This window comes from Lathyrus oleraceus, chromosome 6, assembly GCF_024323335.1.
Source record: "Lathyrus oleraceus cultivar Zhongwan6 chromosome 6, CAAS_Psat_ZW6_1.0, whole genome shotgun sequence".
NCBI classification, from domain to species: domain Eukaryota; kingdom Viridiplantae; phylum Streptophyta; class Magnoliopsida; order Fabales; family Fabaceae; genus Lathyrus; species Lathyrus oleraceus.
The window spans coordinates 23,084,169-23,102,573 of NC_066584.1; the positions used below are offsets into that span (position 1 = coordinate 23,084,169).

General features: G+C 35.5%; 2 protein-coding genes across 2 annotated transcripts; one reads left to right on the forward strand and one right to left on the reverse strand.

Annotated features, from left to right (window-relative positions):
* Positions 1-6,044: 6,044 nt before the first annotated feature.
* Positions 6,045-16,876, forward strand: LOC127091382 (G-protein coupled receptor 1). Its single transcript, XM_051030007.1, has 9 exons — positions 6,045-6,428; positions 7,422-7,453; positions 7,550-7,719; positions 7,993-8,094; positions 8,813-8,910; positions 9,001-9,057; positions 13,768-13,911; positions 14,757-14,827; positions 16,251-16,876. Exons 1-9 carry the CDS (start codon positions 6,246-6,248, stop codon positions 16,354-16,356), a joined length of 963 nt encoding a protein of 320 aa, XP_050885964.1. The 5' UTR covers positions 6,045-6,245; the 3' UTR covers positions 16,357-16,876.
* A 509-nt stretch (positions 16,877-17,385) lies between these two features.
* LOC127091383 (copper transporter 5.1) lies at positions 17,386-18,163 on the reverse strand. Its single transcript, XM_051030008.1, has one exon. It carries the CDS (start codon positions 17,961-17,963, stop codon positions 17,538-17,540), a length of 426 nt encoding a protein of 141 aa, XP_050885965.1. The 5' UTR covers positions 17,964-18,163; the 3' UTR covers positions 17,386-17,537.
* Between the last annotated feature and the right edge of the window lie 242 nt (positions 18,164-18,405).

Here is an 18,405-nt window from a genome sequence, read left to right on the forward strand (position 1 = left end):
TGTCACGGACGTCACGCCAAGTGCTTGTGACGCCCGTCATGCCCCTGTAACGAGCGTAACACCCTTCTGACTAGGTGAACGTTACAAAGTCGTTGGAGACGACCGTTACACCTCTTCACCTTTTTACCTTCCCCATTTATTCACATTTACCCTATTTTATTTACTTTTCAACCACTCCCTTTCCAACTTCAAATTTTTTCCTATAAATACCCACCATACCTTTCTTCCTACATCACAACTATTCTATACAATCAAATATATTTTCTTTTCTTTCCTAATTACTTCTTCCAACTCATTCATCAGTATGGCGGGAAATCAAAATTTCGGAAATATCATCTTCCGATCTGAAGATGATAATTATCAAAGGGAGCAGTTCGAGCGTTTCCAACAACGAGGTGTCACCTCTACCAGGTATCCTGATTCAACTTGTTTACAACAATTAGGACTACTTCAAGGTATCGAGTGGATGCTCCGCCTTGCCGATCTAACCTTCCTATGCACGCATAATCAACCTACCTACCCCTCCCTAACCTTAGAATTCTTAAGTTCATATGCGTACAACACTCCCACCGGTGAAGATGAATTCTTAATCGGTACCGCAACCTTCCGTATGTTCAACACCGAGTACTCCCTATCCCAAAACCAATTGAGCACCATGCTACAATTCCCCATAGAAGGTCAAGTCTACCCCAGAATCCCTCCCAACCTAAACTGGAACACAGTTGCCGCTTTCGACCTCTTTAGGAAAATATCCGGTGTAGATGCCAACAACTGGGAAGAGCTCCTTGTTTCCTATATACATAACCCAACTATCCGGTACTTTATCCGCATCCTACAAAACACAGTTTTTGGAAGACCGAACAACAGCAAGGTCAACGCAAAGGAACTATTCTTCCTCGAATGCGTCTTCGAACCGAATGCTAAGGTAAACGCCGCCTCCTTCCTATTTCATCATATCCGCACCTTATGTGCTAGAGGCCGTCAACCTTTTGTAATTGGTGGATTAATCACCACCATAGCGCTTGGCTTAAACCTAAGGGACCGACTCCCAACTTTAGAATCTTTACCTCCCCTCTTTATGGATATAACCTACTGTCGGTCCAGCCGCCTAATCAAGAACAGGATAGGCGGAGGATATTACCTTATGGTGAATAACCAGGCAGTCCCAAGCATTGTTTTACCCAACATTGCCTTAACCGATGTCACCAATCCCAACCGCCACCTCTATGATCTGAATGCTCCCGAAGCTACCGAGCCTTCACATACAAACCCGTCTACCGACGAGTTCGACGAAATGGAGCAAGGTGATCATGCTCCTGCACAACAATCAGTCCCGCTCAACCCTTCCGATAATGCAGATGGCCCATCCTCACGACGTCGTCGACGAAGAAGGCATGCAACCAACGACGACATCATGGATGCTATTGATGGTATGCAAGCACAGAATCTCGAAATGATGCAAATGATGCGCCAAATGCAACAACAACAGGAAGAGAGGAATGCCATAACCGATCAGCGGTTCACTGAGTTGTTTAGCAGGTTTGACAACTTAGAAGTACATTAACGATCACCAGGTCCAAGAACAAGAGGCGGCAGGCAGCCTTAACTTTAGTTTTCTTTTCCTTTCTTTTTGTAATTCATTTCTTTTCCTTAAAACATTGGGGACAATGTTTCATTTAAGTATGGGGGGGAAAACCGTGTTCTTTCTATCCTCCTTTTTCTTTTTCAAGTATGTATCTTTCTTTTCATTGTTATTTCCCTTATAAAAAAATAAAATAATAATAATAAAATAATATTTCTTATAATATAGATTTATTTTAAGTTAAGTCCCAAGTGTGAAAACTTTCTATTATCTATTCCCTCAAAATTTTCATTTGCCATAACAAAAACTTAACACACCCAATAAGTATAAAGGTCGCTTATTTTATAAAACTGGAGTGAAATCAAGACAAAAATTATTACCATAACAACGCTCTAAGAACCTCAACATGTTAGATCAGGATAAGTACCTATTATACCAATCCCTTGAACTTTTAGTTTTATAGTAACCCCGAGTAGTTTATACGAGAAGTCAGCATCATCTTAATAGCAAACTACGTGGAGGGCCGATGAATATAAGTGAATGATTCCCAAAGTAACATAAAAAAATATATATATATATATATATATATATATATATATATATATATATCAGGAAATGCACTAAGTAAGTTAGGTGATCCTTACCAGATCATTTAATCTAAAGGTTGCAGACCATACAAAAGCATAATATGAAAGATCCATTATGAGTTGGTTCAGCAGGTATCTGGTGCTGAACTTGGTAGGGCGGACTACGGTCCGATCCCCCGCAATTTGCAATGGACTGAATAACGAAGTTATCCGACTTATGTACCAGAACTTCTAGCAAAAAGGGGATCAGAATCACTAACCGGTTACTCCACTATGTGCGCGAAAAGATAAAGGGCTTAATGTGATTTCGCTAGAATGAAAACGGGTGAAATAAGAGTAAAGGAACTAGGATAGCTATAATGGCATTACTCGAACTGGTTTGCATAAGGTGGGGTTATCTGAGGTTGTGACGGTGGTTGTTAATGTCGAGATTAAACTCAAGTTACCTCTAAACAAGGTTTACATGCAACCTAGTACGAATTGATGTGTGTTTTGAAATTTCATCCGGCTAAAATTTTTAACAAGTTCTATACTGTATTTTGCTTGAGGACAAGCAAAGATCTAAGTATGGGGGAGTTTGATAACATGAAATAGTATCACATTCTAGGACTCAATTTAATTAAATTATATTATTATTTACTTCAATTTATTTCATTTTATTAGATATTACGCGGTATTTCCTTTCTATTTATCTCAGGTGGTTTATTTGAAACACAAGTAAAAAAGGAAGAAAAGGAGGTGCAAAAAGGAATGAAAAGAAGCAAATATCAAAAGCCAAAGCCCAGCCCAAAAAGCACAGGCGCTGTGCCTGTGACGAGCGTCACAAAGGCTGTGACGAGCGTCACACTTTACACACCTGTGTGACGAGCGTCACACATGGTGTGACGGACGTCACACCATTCTCCTATATTTTTGGCTTTAGAGACGTTGAGGCCTATTTGCACGTCTGACCATTTGCTACGTGAAGACCTTTGACGCGGAATACTTTTGGAAACCGTTACAGAAAGTGACCAGTATAAATATCAGCTTTGCAAACCCTGCCGACGCCACGACGTTCCACGCTTCTTCGCCGTTTTCTCTTTTTCGCATTTTTTCTCTTCCAGCAGTACAAGCACATTTTTACAGCATTACTTTTACGATTTTTATATTGTTTCCTTTGCAATTTCTATTTTCTTTTTCAGCACTTAGTTAATTCTTTTTCGCACAATAGTTTCTACACCGGAAACTATTGTGTACCTTTCACCGGATCTAACCTTACGTTAGAATCTAGTTTTTTTATTCCTTCGCTTTTATTTTTCTGTTTGATTGAAGAATTCAAGAACAAATCCAACCGGCCTGTGGTGGAGTGTTCAAGACTGCTATTTAATTTCTCAGGTTCTTTAATTATTGTTTGAATTTATATATGTCCTGCTTTATTGTTGATTTATATTATTTGCCTGAGATGAATTTGTTTATGCATGATAATTATTTAGATCTGTTTAGCATGTCTGACTAATTTATTTAGGTATCGGTATGTAAAGTAAACGGAATGAAGGAATCAAAACCAAATTGGTTTAATTAAGTTTAAAATTAAAATCACTCTTTTTACGGTCTCAATTTACAGGTTTAATAACAAGGTTTTTGTACGAAAGTAAAAGACATAAAGAAGTTAAAAGCAATAGAACGAGAGTTTGAGTTTTTGACTGGACAGTGTAAATTGGACATTAATTCTAGATCAGGGCGAGAGCAATTTTTAGAGTTAATTAAATTCTAATCTTTTTCAAAAAGTATTTTTAAAGATTGAATGTGAGGACGAGAGTTAAGCATTTGAATTTAATTATATAACCTAAGTCAACAGAGCGAGAGTTTGAGATAAGGGTGTTTAAACGATTAGTGTTTTCTTAAAAAGAGTTTCTACGGATACTATTGTTTTCAAAAAGTGGTTTTTGACTTAACTAATAAGTGACAGCTACGTTAATATAAAATCATAGTTTATTCAACAGAGCGAGAGTTTGAGATAAGACTTTTAATCAATAGTGTCAACTGAAAAGATTTATTTTAAAACCAAGAAACCAACGAAGAATTGATTCCCTAATTACGACGAACTACATACCGATATCCGTTTAGTTGATATTTAATCTAGATTTTTAGTTTAGTTTTAGCTTTTCCCCCAAACAATCAAAGTATTACCTGCCTTAGCTTTACGAAGTAACCTTAGATAACGGTATATCGATTCATAAGTCCCTGTGGGATCGATATCTTTTAAAACTACGCGATAGAACTGTGCACTTGCAGTTTGTACCCTAAATTCGACTCATAAAGTCGCGATCAGTAATAAGTCAAAGAAAACTAAGAAAGTGAAAGGTGGAAAGGGAACAAAAAAGTCCAAAGAAAAGCAAACTGAAATTGCACAAAGTTCACAAGCTCCTCAACCTACTCAAGAATAGTTTCATTATGACTTAAGTAGTTTATGACTTATTTTGATTGTATTGTATGACTTAATTAGTTTATGACTTAACTAGTTTCATTTTATTTTTTATCTGTCTTGGGTTTTATTTTGGATGTTCATATATTAATGTTCAAACAATGTCAATGTTAAGTATATTGGTTGTATTTTGAGTTCAAATTATATCATTTATGTATATTGGTTATATTAATGTTCATTTTGACAGTATTTTCAAGATATAAGTACTTTATAACATTATAACATAACATAACATTATACTAGACAACATTATCAGTATTTTATAACATGCATATCCTCATAACAACATAACAACATAACCATTATATCAGACAACATTAGAACATAATCGACACTTTCATTCAAATTCTATTATAATATTATATCAGATAACATAAGAACATAACCTAAAACCTAATTAACCTATAACCCATTTCATCAATGTTGTCCCAACAAATGCAAACAACATAACAAACAATAACATCCAATTAATCTTCAACTGTTTCTTCAACATCTTCACTTTCATCTTCAATTCTTCCTCTTTTACTTTGTAAGATTTAACTGTCGCCTTATCTTAATTTATGTTCTTTAATAGTGCAGAGATTAACTCTTTTGCCCTAGGATTCGTCTCCCCATCCAACCAAACAAAGTGATTGCATTTCTTGAAACCTTGAATCTGTAAGCATAATTAGAGATGAAGTTGTAAACATCAGCATACCAGATCATTAACATTGAATTTGTAAACATCAATGAAGATCCTTATACATACCTTATACATCTCACATTCGTAGAAACGACGATCCGAGTTAGCATCTGCCCATGCTGCCATCAATGGAGTATCCAAATCACACTTGCATACGTACCTAGACTGACATAGAGATCTACTTCCATGCTGAAACTGAATTATTGTGGCATCATCAATAGAAATGGCGATCTGGGCACACGGTGAAGAGAAATGTTTTTGCAGGCACATGATGAAGGAAATATGAGGTTGCAGAAAACGTTGAAGGAAACCTGAGGTTGCAGAAAAACGATGAAGGAGATGAAGGCAATGAAAGATATTGTATTTATTTTCTATTTCACCAATTTATAAATTATTTTTTAATTTCCAAAATGTTTTTTAATATTTTCTACATAAAAATATCCAAGTGGAAATTAAAATATTTGAAAATACTAACATGATCTAACATATCCATGTCATTAATGAATTGATCCATAATCAAAATTTGATAGAGAATCATGCAAATTAAAATGCTATCAAATTTAAGAAATCAAAATTGCAGATTTTATAATAGAGAGATCAATTATTTAAAATATCCAAAATACTTTTAAAAAAAAATAAAATAAACATATAACAAGTTAGGAACTAAACTTAGAATTTATTTTTTCCTTTACGGGCATCGTTATACTTGAAAAAGCCTCGATTCATTATATTCTCATTTCTACATGTGCGTGACGGAATTATACTTGTTTCACAAAACCAAAAAAGCATAATTAAAAAATACCAAAAAAGAAAGAGAGAAAAAATTCGTTTCAATTTCATCTTTGTTTTTCCTTTTCATTAACCGGTGAATCACTTAACTGGAACTAAGAACAAACAAGCTGATCGGCGATCGAGAACTCCTCCTGCTCAATGGCGACCTCCGTCGCCGTCGGCAGCACTCTAACGGCGTACGATCGCGGTATTCTCACAGCAGTGAACGTCGGCGCGTCGAGCCTCTCTTTGGTCGGTTCCACCTTCATTGTACTATGCTACCTTCTCTTCAAGGAGCTCCGCAAGTTTTCCTTCAAGCTCGTTTTCTATCTCGCACTCGCAGTATGCATCCTTTTCCTCCTCTCAGATCTATAACGCCGTGTTTCCTCTTTATATTTTCAAATTTTGCCTTGAATTATCGATTTGTTAGCTTATGGTTTTGTCAATCTAGTTACTTAATTTTGTACTTAGCATCTAGTTGTTGCTTCTTATTGATGCAATGAATCAATTAGATTTTGGAATTAATGACTATAGAAACCAGTATTTGGAGATTTATCAGTTAGGTATTCACTGCGCTGAAGATAGGTTTAAGCAAATTCACTAAATTTCAAATGTAATTCTAACCAGAGCTTGAATTTGGTTAGGAGTATGGTTTTAATCGCTGTCGTGGCCTTGATATTGCAGCAATATGCTATGAATGCTTCCAATGCAAGTGCAGAAATCCCTAATACTTTTTTTTATTGCGGTTGCATACCGCAATTTAGAACTATTTAGGTTTCTAATGGTCAAGAACATTGGCTTTACTTACACCGAGTTTATTTGAGGACTGTTTAATCCTAAGATTGGATCTCGGCAAGATTGTTTTGCCTCCATTTTAGCCTAATTTCCGTTTACCGGGTTATACTTTGCTATTGTAATAATTAGGAGCCCAAAATATCTTCATATTTTTAGGAATATTAGTTATGTCAAGTGAGCCAGTGATTAAAGTAAGCTTCTCTATTCAATATGTTGTAAAACTTATCAGATCTTACCTTCTTGTTATTGATTTCAATGGCGATGGTAACTTATAAAACCTACATTTGGTTGATGAAAACTGTTAGGTTTTAAGTAAATATTTTGAGTCAAGGAGATACCAATTTTTGTAATCTTTCTTGTTATTTTCTCCCCTTCGCTACTTTAATTTGAATTTAAGTTGTTTTGCAATTGAGAAGTAGTCCCTTTAGGAATCATATATGTCTGTTCCTTTGCATTTGATGATCAGCCATTGTATTGCTCTTGTCATGTCCTCTTCTTCTATGCCATAATGCTCTTTCATGACACTTTCGCCTGTTGCAGGATATGCTTTGCAGTTTCTTCAGCATAATAGGGTATACTTGCTAGATCAAAAGTGCAACTTTCTTCAAATGTATGCATCAACTGAAGCTATTCGTTGTGTGATTGACAGAAATTTCATTCTGATACAGGGACCCATCCAAAAGTTTCTTTTGTTATGCTCAAGGATACAGTTCACATTTCTTTTGCGTGGCATCTTTCCTTTGGACAACAACAATCGCTTTTACATTGCACCGAACTGTTGTAAAACACAAAACAGATGTTGAAGATTTGGAGGCCATGTTCCATTTATATGTCTGGGGTATGCATCTGTCGATGAATCAGCCTTTAATTTTGTAGCTTGGAGAAATGACCCGTTTTTACGATAATCTCCATGTCCTGTGACATCCCAATCCCATAACATTTAATTTGAAAATGAATTTCTTGTACGAATTGATGCCTGATGGAATGGCTTTGGCCCATGGCTATATATAAATAGTAGGACCTTCAACTACGGTCTTGATTTTGTCCAATTTCATTAGCAACATGCATTGAAGAGAGCTCGTTTGACGTTTTTATTCCTAACTTTTGATAGGTACTTCCCTGGTTATGACAGTCACGCGCTCCTTTGGTAATGACCACAGACACCATTTTGGTACAGTGTGTTGGACTCAAACAGGTCGCACAGGGAAGGCAAGTTGTAATAGGAATTTTTTAAAATTCATTTTCCGCCTCATTGTTTTTGTAAATTCATTTTCTGCCTCATTGATATGATTTTACTAATAGTATTTGAAGTAGTTAATTCATTAAGAGAGGCACGGCCTCCTGCAATGGGGCAGTTTTCACTCCTTTTAAAATCTGAGAATTAAACGTAAATTGACTTTTCTGAAGAATGGAAGTTTTGTTGCATAACTTTAGTAGGGGTTAAGTGTTATTGTTGTGACAACAATTTGTCCTCCCTATTAAGCTATGCTGTCATGGAGAAAATAAAACACTAAGCTTTTGAGGAAATTAAATAAACACCAAGTCAGGAATTTTGGTTTCCATGTTGCAATTCTTTATCCTCCAAATTTCAAAAGAAATATGTTGATTAACATGCAAAGCAGCTAAAATTAACAACTGCTGTTAAAAATCCACCTGAGCAAATTTTTCTGACATTTAAAAGTTCTATCAACATTCAATCGAAATTTTTGTGAAGTGCTTAGGATGCTCCCCATTATGTCACTATCCAAGATAAGGTTGCAATGTTAATGAATATTATAAAGATAGCAGACTAACAACAGGCACTGTCAATGTTTCTGAAACTTTGGATTGCATATCTACTGCATTTGTATATGTATTTTGCTAATCATAATATTCTATTAATTTTTCCTTTACCTGTCATCTAAAGTATGTTCCTTTATCTATGCAGGCAGTTCATTTTATTACATTTTACATGCCACTTTGGGGTGCAATTCTATATAATGGGTTTACATACATGCAAGTAATACGCATGCTGAATAATGCAACCCGTGTATGTAGCTGATTTTGCTGTGTCTTTTTCAAACTAAGAACAAATATCTTGTTCAGTCACTTTCTAAGACTGTTTCTTTTAAAATTTCAGATGGCAGTTGGCATGTCAGGCCAAGCTTTTGTCTCAGATACAAGAGACAACATGAGGGTATATATACACTATTTTTTTTAATGTTTTTGTTAGAATATATAAAATATCTCATGAAATAAATATCATATAAACATTTTTAGAGTATATTAGAAGATCTCTTGGGATTGATGTCTTTCATCCAAATATTTCATATTTTGTTTCTGGGTTTCATTTTAATTGGTGAGTCTAGTACAACCGAAAATAAAAGCAAATCACTAGATAAACTTTGAATTATAGCTACTTTCAATATAGTAATTATTGGAAAAAATAGGTAAAAGCTGTTATATTTTATTCGTAGGCTGATTTATATAGGGAAGATACAATTATTACAATTGATTTTCTCCTTAATAGAGAATAAAGAAAAATAAACGTAGTATTAAAGACCATAATAAAACCGGAAATAATATATTTTCCAACACCCCCCTCAAGTAGGTGCATATATATCTACCATGTCCAACTTGTCTATCAAATACTCAAAAGTAGGTCTTGTCAAACTTTTGGTCAGGATATCCGCAGTTTGTTGACTTGAAGTCACGAAGGGTAGACATATGATTCCCGCATCTAACTTCTCATTTATGAAGTGTCGATCAATCTCGATATGCTTGGTCCTGTCATGTTGAACTGGATTATGAGCTATGCTAATAGCATCTTTACTGTCACGGTACAATTCAATGGAAGCTCAATTTTCATCTTAAGTTCTTCTAGGACTCTAAGGATCCATAATCCTTCACAAATACCTTAAGACATAGTTCTAAACTCGGCCTCTGCACTACTCCTTGCTACAACTCCTTGTTTCTTGCTCCTCCATGTCACAAGATTACCCCAAACATAGGTATAATATCCAGAGGTCGATCTTCTATCTGTGACTGAACCTGCCCAATCGACATCGGTGAAGATAGACACATTTCTTTCACTAGTCTTCTTAAAAAATAATCCTCAATACCATTTTTTGACCGCACAACCTCCATACCTAAAAAATATCTCATGAATCCCAGGTCCTTGATTTCAAAGTCTACTGCCAATTTCTCTTTTACTCTTGCCATTTCCACTGTATCGTCTTCAGTAAGGACAATATCATCAACATAAACAATCAGGACAACAACTTTCCGATCGTGGCAAAATTTTGTGAACAAGGTGTGGTCAGCCTGTCCTTAGCTGTACCCTTGTTTCTTCATGGACCGAGTGAATTTTTCAAACCAAGCTCTAGGGGACTGCTTTAATCCATACAAAGACTTATTTAGTTTGCACACATTTGATCCAAATTTGTTTTCAAAGCCAGGAGGAATGTCCATATTTACTTCTTCTTCTAGATCGCCACTAAGAAAGACATTCTTAACATCTAACTGATGCAAAGGCCAATCCATGTTAGCAGCAAGAGACAAAAGAATTCTGACAGTGTTCAATTTTGCAACATGAGCAAATGTCTCTGAGTAATCTATACCATAGGTCTGAGTAAAGCCTTTAGCCACCAAGCGAGCCTTGTACCTTTCAATTGACTCATCTGAATTATACTTCAAAGTAAACATCCATTTGCATCCAACTGTCTTCTTGCCATCTGGTAGTGACGCAACACTTCAGGTTTTGTTCTTTTCAAGAGCTTTCATCTCCTCAAGTACAACTTTCCTCCACTTTGGAATTTCTAGAGCAACTTGTACACTTTTTGGAATTTCTACACTAGACAATTTTGAAGTGAAGGCAGACATAGATGAAGACAAATTTGAATATGATATAAAATTGGACATGGGATGTTTAGTGCAAGATCTGACAAGTTTTTTAATGGCAACATGATCATCTATATCAGGATACAAAATACGATTCTCAGAAACAGAGATAGACTTACATTTTCTTTTGTTAGGAAATTGATCATTCCCCGGTTCAGATTCCTGGCAGTGTTGAGATGTGAACTTGTCCTTTCCTTCATGGTGTTTTTTCACAAAAACCTTTCCTTTTCCAAATCCGGTTTCCTAATTCAAATTTGTTTTGTTGAAGTGACTCATTATTTTGTGGCATTTCAATTAGATCACCATTATCATCGTTTTCAGGATTCTCATTGTTTTCTACAAGAGAAAATGTAGGCTCGGATTCATAAGGTTCCTTACTCATGACAGGAGTAGGATCAGATGAAGAATCATGACCATTTTCTGTTGGTGCAGGTGTAAAAATCTCGGAATTTTGTGATAATGGCAAAGATAAGTTATTTATAAAACCCATGTCCTCAATTTGAAACGAATCTTCGTTTATCTCCCCCCCCCCCCCCTTTTGAAGATGAGTGTCATCAAAAAAATATTTATTTTCAAAGAATGTAACATCCATAGTGACAAACATTTTCTTATTTTTTTGGATCAAAACATTTATATTCTCATGAACAAAGGCTGTGCAACCAAAGATTTTTAAAGTCAAATAAGTTAAAACACGAGTACTAGGAAAACACTCTTTGAAGACATTAATAGGAGTTTGAAAATTGAGAATTTTAGAGGGTATTCTGTTAATTAAATATGCAGCTGTTAAAACAGCTTCGTCCCACAAATAATTTGGTACTTTATTTGAAAAAATGTAGAGCTCTAGCAACCTCTAGTAAATGTCTATTTTTCCTTTCGGCCACTCCATTTTGTTGAGGAGTATTAGGACATGAACTTTGATGTACAATCCCATTTTTTAGAAAAAAATCACCCAGGATAGTGTTAAAATATTTTTTGTCATTATCACTTCTAAAGACTTGGATATTTGTTTGAAATTGGTTCTGCACCACTAAAAAAAATTCTTTACAGCCTGACAAACATCTGATTTCCCCTTTAACAAGTACACCCAACATACTCTTGTATGGTCATTTATAAATATGATAAACCATTTTTTGAGAGAGAGTGTACTTGTACGGTTAGGGCCCCAAACATTACTGGGAATAATAGAAAAAAGTTTTGATGGTTTATAAGGCTGTATTGAAAACTGGGAACGGTGATGCTTTGCAAATTCACATGCTTCACATTTAAACGAAGAAAAGTTCTTATTGTGAAATATCTTAGGAAACAAGTGTTTTAAGTAACGAAAATTAGGATGACATAATCTTAAATGCCATACCATAATGTTGTCATCTTTATTATTCAAAACAGAAAAAGACTCAAAGCAGGAACTTATTGTTTTTGAAGGTAGTTGTGATGCAGATACAATATCAAGGTAGTAGAGTCCTCCACTCTCCTTAGCACTGTCAATCATCTTCCCCGAGTTCAAATCCTGAAAGACACAGTGAGATTGGAAAAAATTAGTTTGACAATTTATATCTTGGACTAATTTACTGACGGACATTAAATTACAAGATAAATTTGGAACGTGAAGGACATTTTTAAGAGTTAACATTGGAGACAACACAATTGACCCTTTACCTGCAATGGCTGAAAAAGAGCCATCTGCGATTTTTATTTTTTGATTACCTGCACATGGACTATATGAAGAGAACAAAGTAGATTCACCTGCCATGTGATCGGAGGCACCTGAATCTACTATCCAATTATGATTGGGACTGACACTAAGAAATGCAGAATTACCTTTTGTTGCTATAATTACTAGTCTGAAATGCACGACCACTTTTCTTCTTCCAGTTAGGAGGTTTGCCTTTGAGCTTACAACAAATTTCACGTGTATGCCATTCGCGCTTGCAGTGATCACACCAAGAAACTTTGTCTGACCTTCTTCCCTCGTCAAGGTTCCTAGTAGGCAGAGCTGAGCCTTCAGGTTCAGCTACTACTCCTGTTAAGAAATCAAGTTTTTCTTTGCTATCCAATACCAACCGAACAGTTTGAGCCCATTCATGGTAGTTATTCCCATTCATTTTAGGGATATTGACCTTGAGGGAGTATGAGGAACCCTCTTGATCATTACCGCCTATGTTGGAATAACTGTCAACAAAAACAATGTCGTTCCTGTTTCCATTGTTGTCGTCATTACTGCTAGTGTTTATGACCACCGGCGGTTCTTCTCGTACGCCGTTTCCACGGCCGACGTCCGACTTAGGTTGCGCTTGGTCGCCATGGTTGGATCCAGTGTAGGCATGTGATGGGGAAGGCCACCTGTTGTTATTCGCTATAGGAGGTTAAACGAGTATATGAATCAGGTCGAACAAAAATATGTTGAAGAAAACTTTATGGTAATCCCTAACCCAACAAAAATATGTTGGAGGAAAGCTTTACGATAACCCCTAACCCAATGCTTTTGATACAATAATTGGAAAAAATAGGTAAAAGCTGTTATATTTTATTTGTCAGCCTTAGGCTGGTTTATATAGTGAAGATACAATTATTACAATTGATTTTCTCATTATTGGAGAATAAAGAAAAATAAAGGTAGTATTAAAGATAATAATAAAACCGGAAATAATATATTTTCCAACAGTAATCTTTTATGCCTTTCATATTTCACCTGTTACGTTTTGTCTTGTGGCATGCCGATTGTAATGTGTATTTTTTGTTCAAATATCTTATTTGATCAATTTGGGAATGAAAGGAAATTTTCACAGATGTTTCTATCATAATGTATTCCTCACATTTTTTCACTGAAAATTAACATTTAACAATTTTCTGTGGTTTCTAATGCTGTTTATAGATGCCCAACTCTTACATTTATTTATTTGGACTTTCATGAGTATATTTACATCCATGCTTGAACCAATATGTGTTGTTTTCCTGTAGCATATATGTTGCAGTTGATCAATACTTGAGTTTGGATTTTGCTTTGCAGGCTCTGAATCGATGGGGATATTATCCACTAATTCTAATAGGGTCATGGGCTTTTGGCACTATTAACCGAATTCATGATTTTCTTGAACCTAACCACAAGATATTTTGGCTCTCATTTCTGGATATTGGAACGGCTGCCCTTATGGTAAACTACAAATATCCATATTGTTTTCAGCTTTATCTTCGTTACTAATCTTTTGTCGATCTACTCATCTTTTAAGGCCCATTTGTTAACATTTTACTTTCTCGAATAATCAGGAATATCACATCTTTCCTAACAATATCTTAATAACATATTCAAATGCATTGATTTGTTATCCAGGTGCATTTGAAATAATTCATATTTGATATATTTACACAATTGACTGGGGTGTGAAAATCTGGGTATACGGCTCGTTAAATGTTGTCCTTCAACATATTTAAAAAATATATATAATAATTTAAACAATATGTGCCTTGCTGGCATTCTACTGGCTCATAAGGGGCATATCCTAGTGTTTGGTGTGTACTCCAAGTGCAAAAAGTTGAAGTGTATCTCAGTTTTGTAGTGGTTTGATATAATTCAATTTAAACAGCTTACAGCATGTTATCATGGGTCATTGTTTTTCTTTGCATTTGAACTTAAGGAGGTAAATTCTTGCGAATTAAACACGAGTAGACCGGGATAAAATCACAATGGTTTTAGAGGATATGAGAAGTTAAGAAATTTTTGTTTTCAACCTCATGTCATCCATAGCATGATGGTGAGGCCGTGGTTATTGTAGAAACTTCCCCAGTTGCACTAGCATGTGAAAACTTTTTAAACTTATATACAAGGTAATTGCATGGCATACTTTCCATTTTACGGAGTTGTTCTATGCTTTTTCAGTTTATGTACCTGGTATCCCTTGGTTCAAATTTGTGTTAAGAGTGAACATCAATTGCTACCTTGTGAAAAGTACTATTGTGGCATCTCGATAAACTTTCTCATTTTTTGTCTATTTATTGCAGGGCCTCTTTAACTCAATTGCTTATGGCCTCAATTCTTCTGTTCGTCGGGCAATTTGTGAAAGACTGGATAAGTGAGTCCTGATTTTATTCTATTTTTAAAGAAATTTCCCAGTGAATTTTATCTTCTCTTTGTGCATGATTCTCTGGGTCGGTCTAATTTCAATATCCTCATTACATATTCCAAGCTTGTGCACTCTTTTTGCCAATTTAATTGTTTGCCTTACCACCTAGACTCTCCGTTTACATGAAAAACTTAAAAGGAAAAGGGAGATCTGAGATCTCTCAAAGAGTAACAATAAAATAATCGTCTTGGCAATTTATTGGTCAAGTCTTTGAAAGCACAGACTTGGACACGAGACACATAGACACATAGACACTTGTACTGTCCAAAATATAGATGTCACTTTTGTTCCTTTTCATATCTTGCTAAATGGAATTGTTGACTACGTGTCAAAGTCATGACTTCAATGTGTTAGAGCCAAGAAATGATTGTATTTCAACCTTTGGAACATTGTTCGACGTGTGTTCTACAGGTGTTATACTAGTGTTGGATATTGATCCATGTAAAAGACTCGGACATGCCTTCTGTTTCATCTCTGCTTCACTTGTTTTAATGAGAAGGTTTTGATGAGACAGAGGTGAAAAGGTGCCAGAGAGAAGGTGGTTTGGGGCTTAGGAATGCATAGGGAACTAAAAGACTGCATTGAGGAAGGACAATGTTGTGGGAGTTGAAAATAGGCCATGTCAGGCCTTCTGTTTTATCTTCCATACTTCACTTGCTTTACTGAGAAGGTTTTGATGAGACAAAGGTGAAAAGGTGCATAGGCAACTAAAAGGCTGTATTGAGGATGGACAATGAAAGTGTTGTGGGAGCTGAAAATAGGCCGTGTCAGGTCTTCTGTTTCATCTTCCATGCTTCACTTGCTTTAATGAGAAGGTTTTGATGAGACAAAGGTGAAAAGGTGCCTGAGAGAAGGTGGTTTCGGGCTTAGGGTTGCACTGCATTGTTGAAGGACAATGAAATGTGGTGGGAGTGTAAAATAGGCTGTGACTGCCAACATAGGTTAAGATCCCTATAATGCATCACAATCATTTTACATTTTACACAATTTTTATCCGAAGGCCATTTATGTTTTTAACCATAGCACCTAAAACCTCTCAATGCATCATATACTTCATGGAATTTCACTTGTGAATCGGAAATTATTTGTCACATGTCAATTCACGAGCACTTAATTTGGGGTTAGTTTAATGCATAAGTTCAGAAGTTTATTTGGTTCTTGTTTTGTTTTTCCATCTCATAATAAATGCGACTTTCATTATTTATTGAAATTTACCTTTTGTTATTATTGTTTTTTGCCTACCCTACTTAATGGGATAAGGGCAGGCTTAGTTCTAGTAGTAGTAGTTGTTTTTATCATTGTTTTTGCTTTTTCCTAACACATTTAATTAAAATAAATGACCAAGTTTGCTTCTCTCTGTCTTGGGTGTCAGGTTATGGCCCGAGAGACTGCACAGATGGCTCCCTAACAGTTTTAAGTACAAGAGCTTATCGCAAGAAAGTGAACTCGCCATATTCAAAACTGAAGATCAATCATAATGCGTTGACATAATATTCCATATCTTATTTTGGCAGTTTTCATGTTTACAGAGCTGCTGGCTGTTTCTTAGACATCACAGAATACGCGGGCAGTATCAGTTCTGGGTTATTTGTTGCTCCGAAGCTTCAATTACATGAAAAATGACTTTCACATTGTGAATTTTTTACTGAGGATGATCTTTATTGAACTAATCAGATTACGGACCTGTTCGAGTGAATGCTGTTAATATCCTCAAACTGAAGGCAGTGCTTTTATATTTTCAGAAAAGGCTCAATTTCTCATGTTGTGATTAATCTTTTAACAACGCTTAGCCTCAAGCCTTAGTGTATATTGTATGTATCTTATAATTTCTACCATAGAATATTTCCTTGATTATATTCGTCTTTATAGAGGTTAAGTGTAATTTCAGATTGTAACAAACTGCTAAACAACTCTCTCAATTTGATGTGAGGTTAAGTGCAATTTCAGATTGTTACAAAACTGCTAAACAACTCTCAATTTGATGTGCCGTTTATTTTATTAACTGCCAATGGTAGATGTACATGGCTATATTATGGCTATTATCAACTATTAGATTTATTATTTTCTTTGTTTCTTACTATTATTTTTTGTTAGTGTGAAAATCAACCATTAGATTGAAAAAAAGGAGGGAGGGCTGAACCAAAATAGCATGAGAGGATCCAAATCCAAACAAAAGACATGCTTGATAGTGATACAACAGGCAGCATTGTGGCCTAAGCAAAAGACATGCTTGATACAACAGGCAGCATTGTGTCCTTCCCCTGCCTGTCTCTTCCTGGCTTGTGGCTGGCAAATCTGTCCTACTAAAATGAAATGTCCTGGCCAATTCTTTTTTATGATAATTGATTACAATTTTTTCCTTGGAAGAGCAAAACACTTGCAGAACCTTCAAATTATCATTACACATGCATGCAAGCAAAACCTTCTTGGCCATTTTCTGCTTACGATTCTAGCAATGCTAATACAGAAATCTACCGAGCCAAAACAAAAGAAAAAGAAGACTCCTATTTTAATAAGAACCAAGAACATAAAGTTCCAATTATTATTACTGGTATTTAGTTTTGATGATACAGAATAGAATCATACAACAGTAATGTCACAGAAAAGAGAAGAAAAAAAATTAACGGATCCACAAATACTATTACATGAAATGCACAAACTAAGCACATGCACAAGAATTATCAACAAGAGCATCATCTTCTTCACCCTGACTCCTAAAGAAGAAGTAACCAAGCGTTAAACCAACAACAATAGCCACAAAAACCCCTCCATTGAAAGACATTATAGCCAACATCAACAAATACCCAATCGCAGAATTCACACCAAACAAAACCGATTCAGCAACCTTATTTCTAGAAACCTTATTCAACCGCAGAAGAGGAGTCTGAATCTCCGGCACCGGAGATTGCCCCTTCTCACCGGAAAAAAACTTGAGCCGAATCCGAATATTTTCCAGATACTGGTAGAAAGAAGCAATCAAAAAACACGCGAACAAACTCAGTAGATAACTCGTCCATGAATCGGTCTTCCACGAATCGAATAGAAGTGTCACGTTTTTTCCCCAATACAGAGTCATGTGCATCATCTTTGATAAAATTTCTTAAGAAATTTCCCGATCGGTGCAGGAAAAAAAACGCAAGGTGTTGTTTGAAAACTTCAAGGGTTTAGATTTTTTATTTTTTGCGTGGGTGTTTTTGTAGGGTGTCCGATGAAGTGTCTTTCGTTGTTATGACGTTTAGGTGAATCAATACGTTGTTACGATCGAAGTTCGATATGTCATTTATTACGATTTTGCCTTTCTTTACTTAATGCACCTTGCCTTTGTTTCGGGTCAATTAATTCAATGCTTCCAAGGTTATATTAGGAATTTCATAGTTAAAACAAGAGATGCAATTTTTTTGACCGGTGCACAAAATACTTCGATTTCTCCGCAGAATTCTTTGTGGTTTTTCTTGGGAAACATATTATTTTTATTTGATTTTTTTCCTAGATTAGTCTAAAATAATCTCCTAAAATTTTTACTCACA

Bases quoted from the DNA above. Each gene is read 5' to 3' on its own strand.
- LOC127091382 (XM_051030007.1), top strand. From the start codon at position 6,246: ATGGCGACCTCCGTCGCCGTCGGCAGCACTCTAACGGCGTACGATCGC. The intron at 7,454-7,549 runs GTATACTTGCTA...ATTCTGATACAG, and splicing joins AGTTTCTTCAGCATAATAGG to GGACCCATCCAAAAGTTTCT. The intron at 8,911-9,000 runs GTATGTAGCTGA...TTAAAATTTCAG, and splicing joins TGCTGAATAATGCAACCCGT to ATGGCAGTTGGCATGTCAGG.
- LOC127091383 (XM_051030008.1), bottom strand. From the start codon at position 17,963: ATGATGCACATGACTCTGTATTGGGGAAAAAACGTGACACTTCTATTC.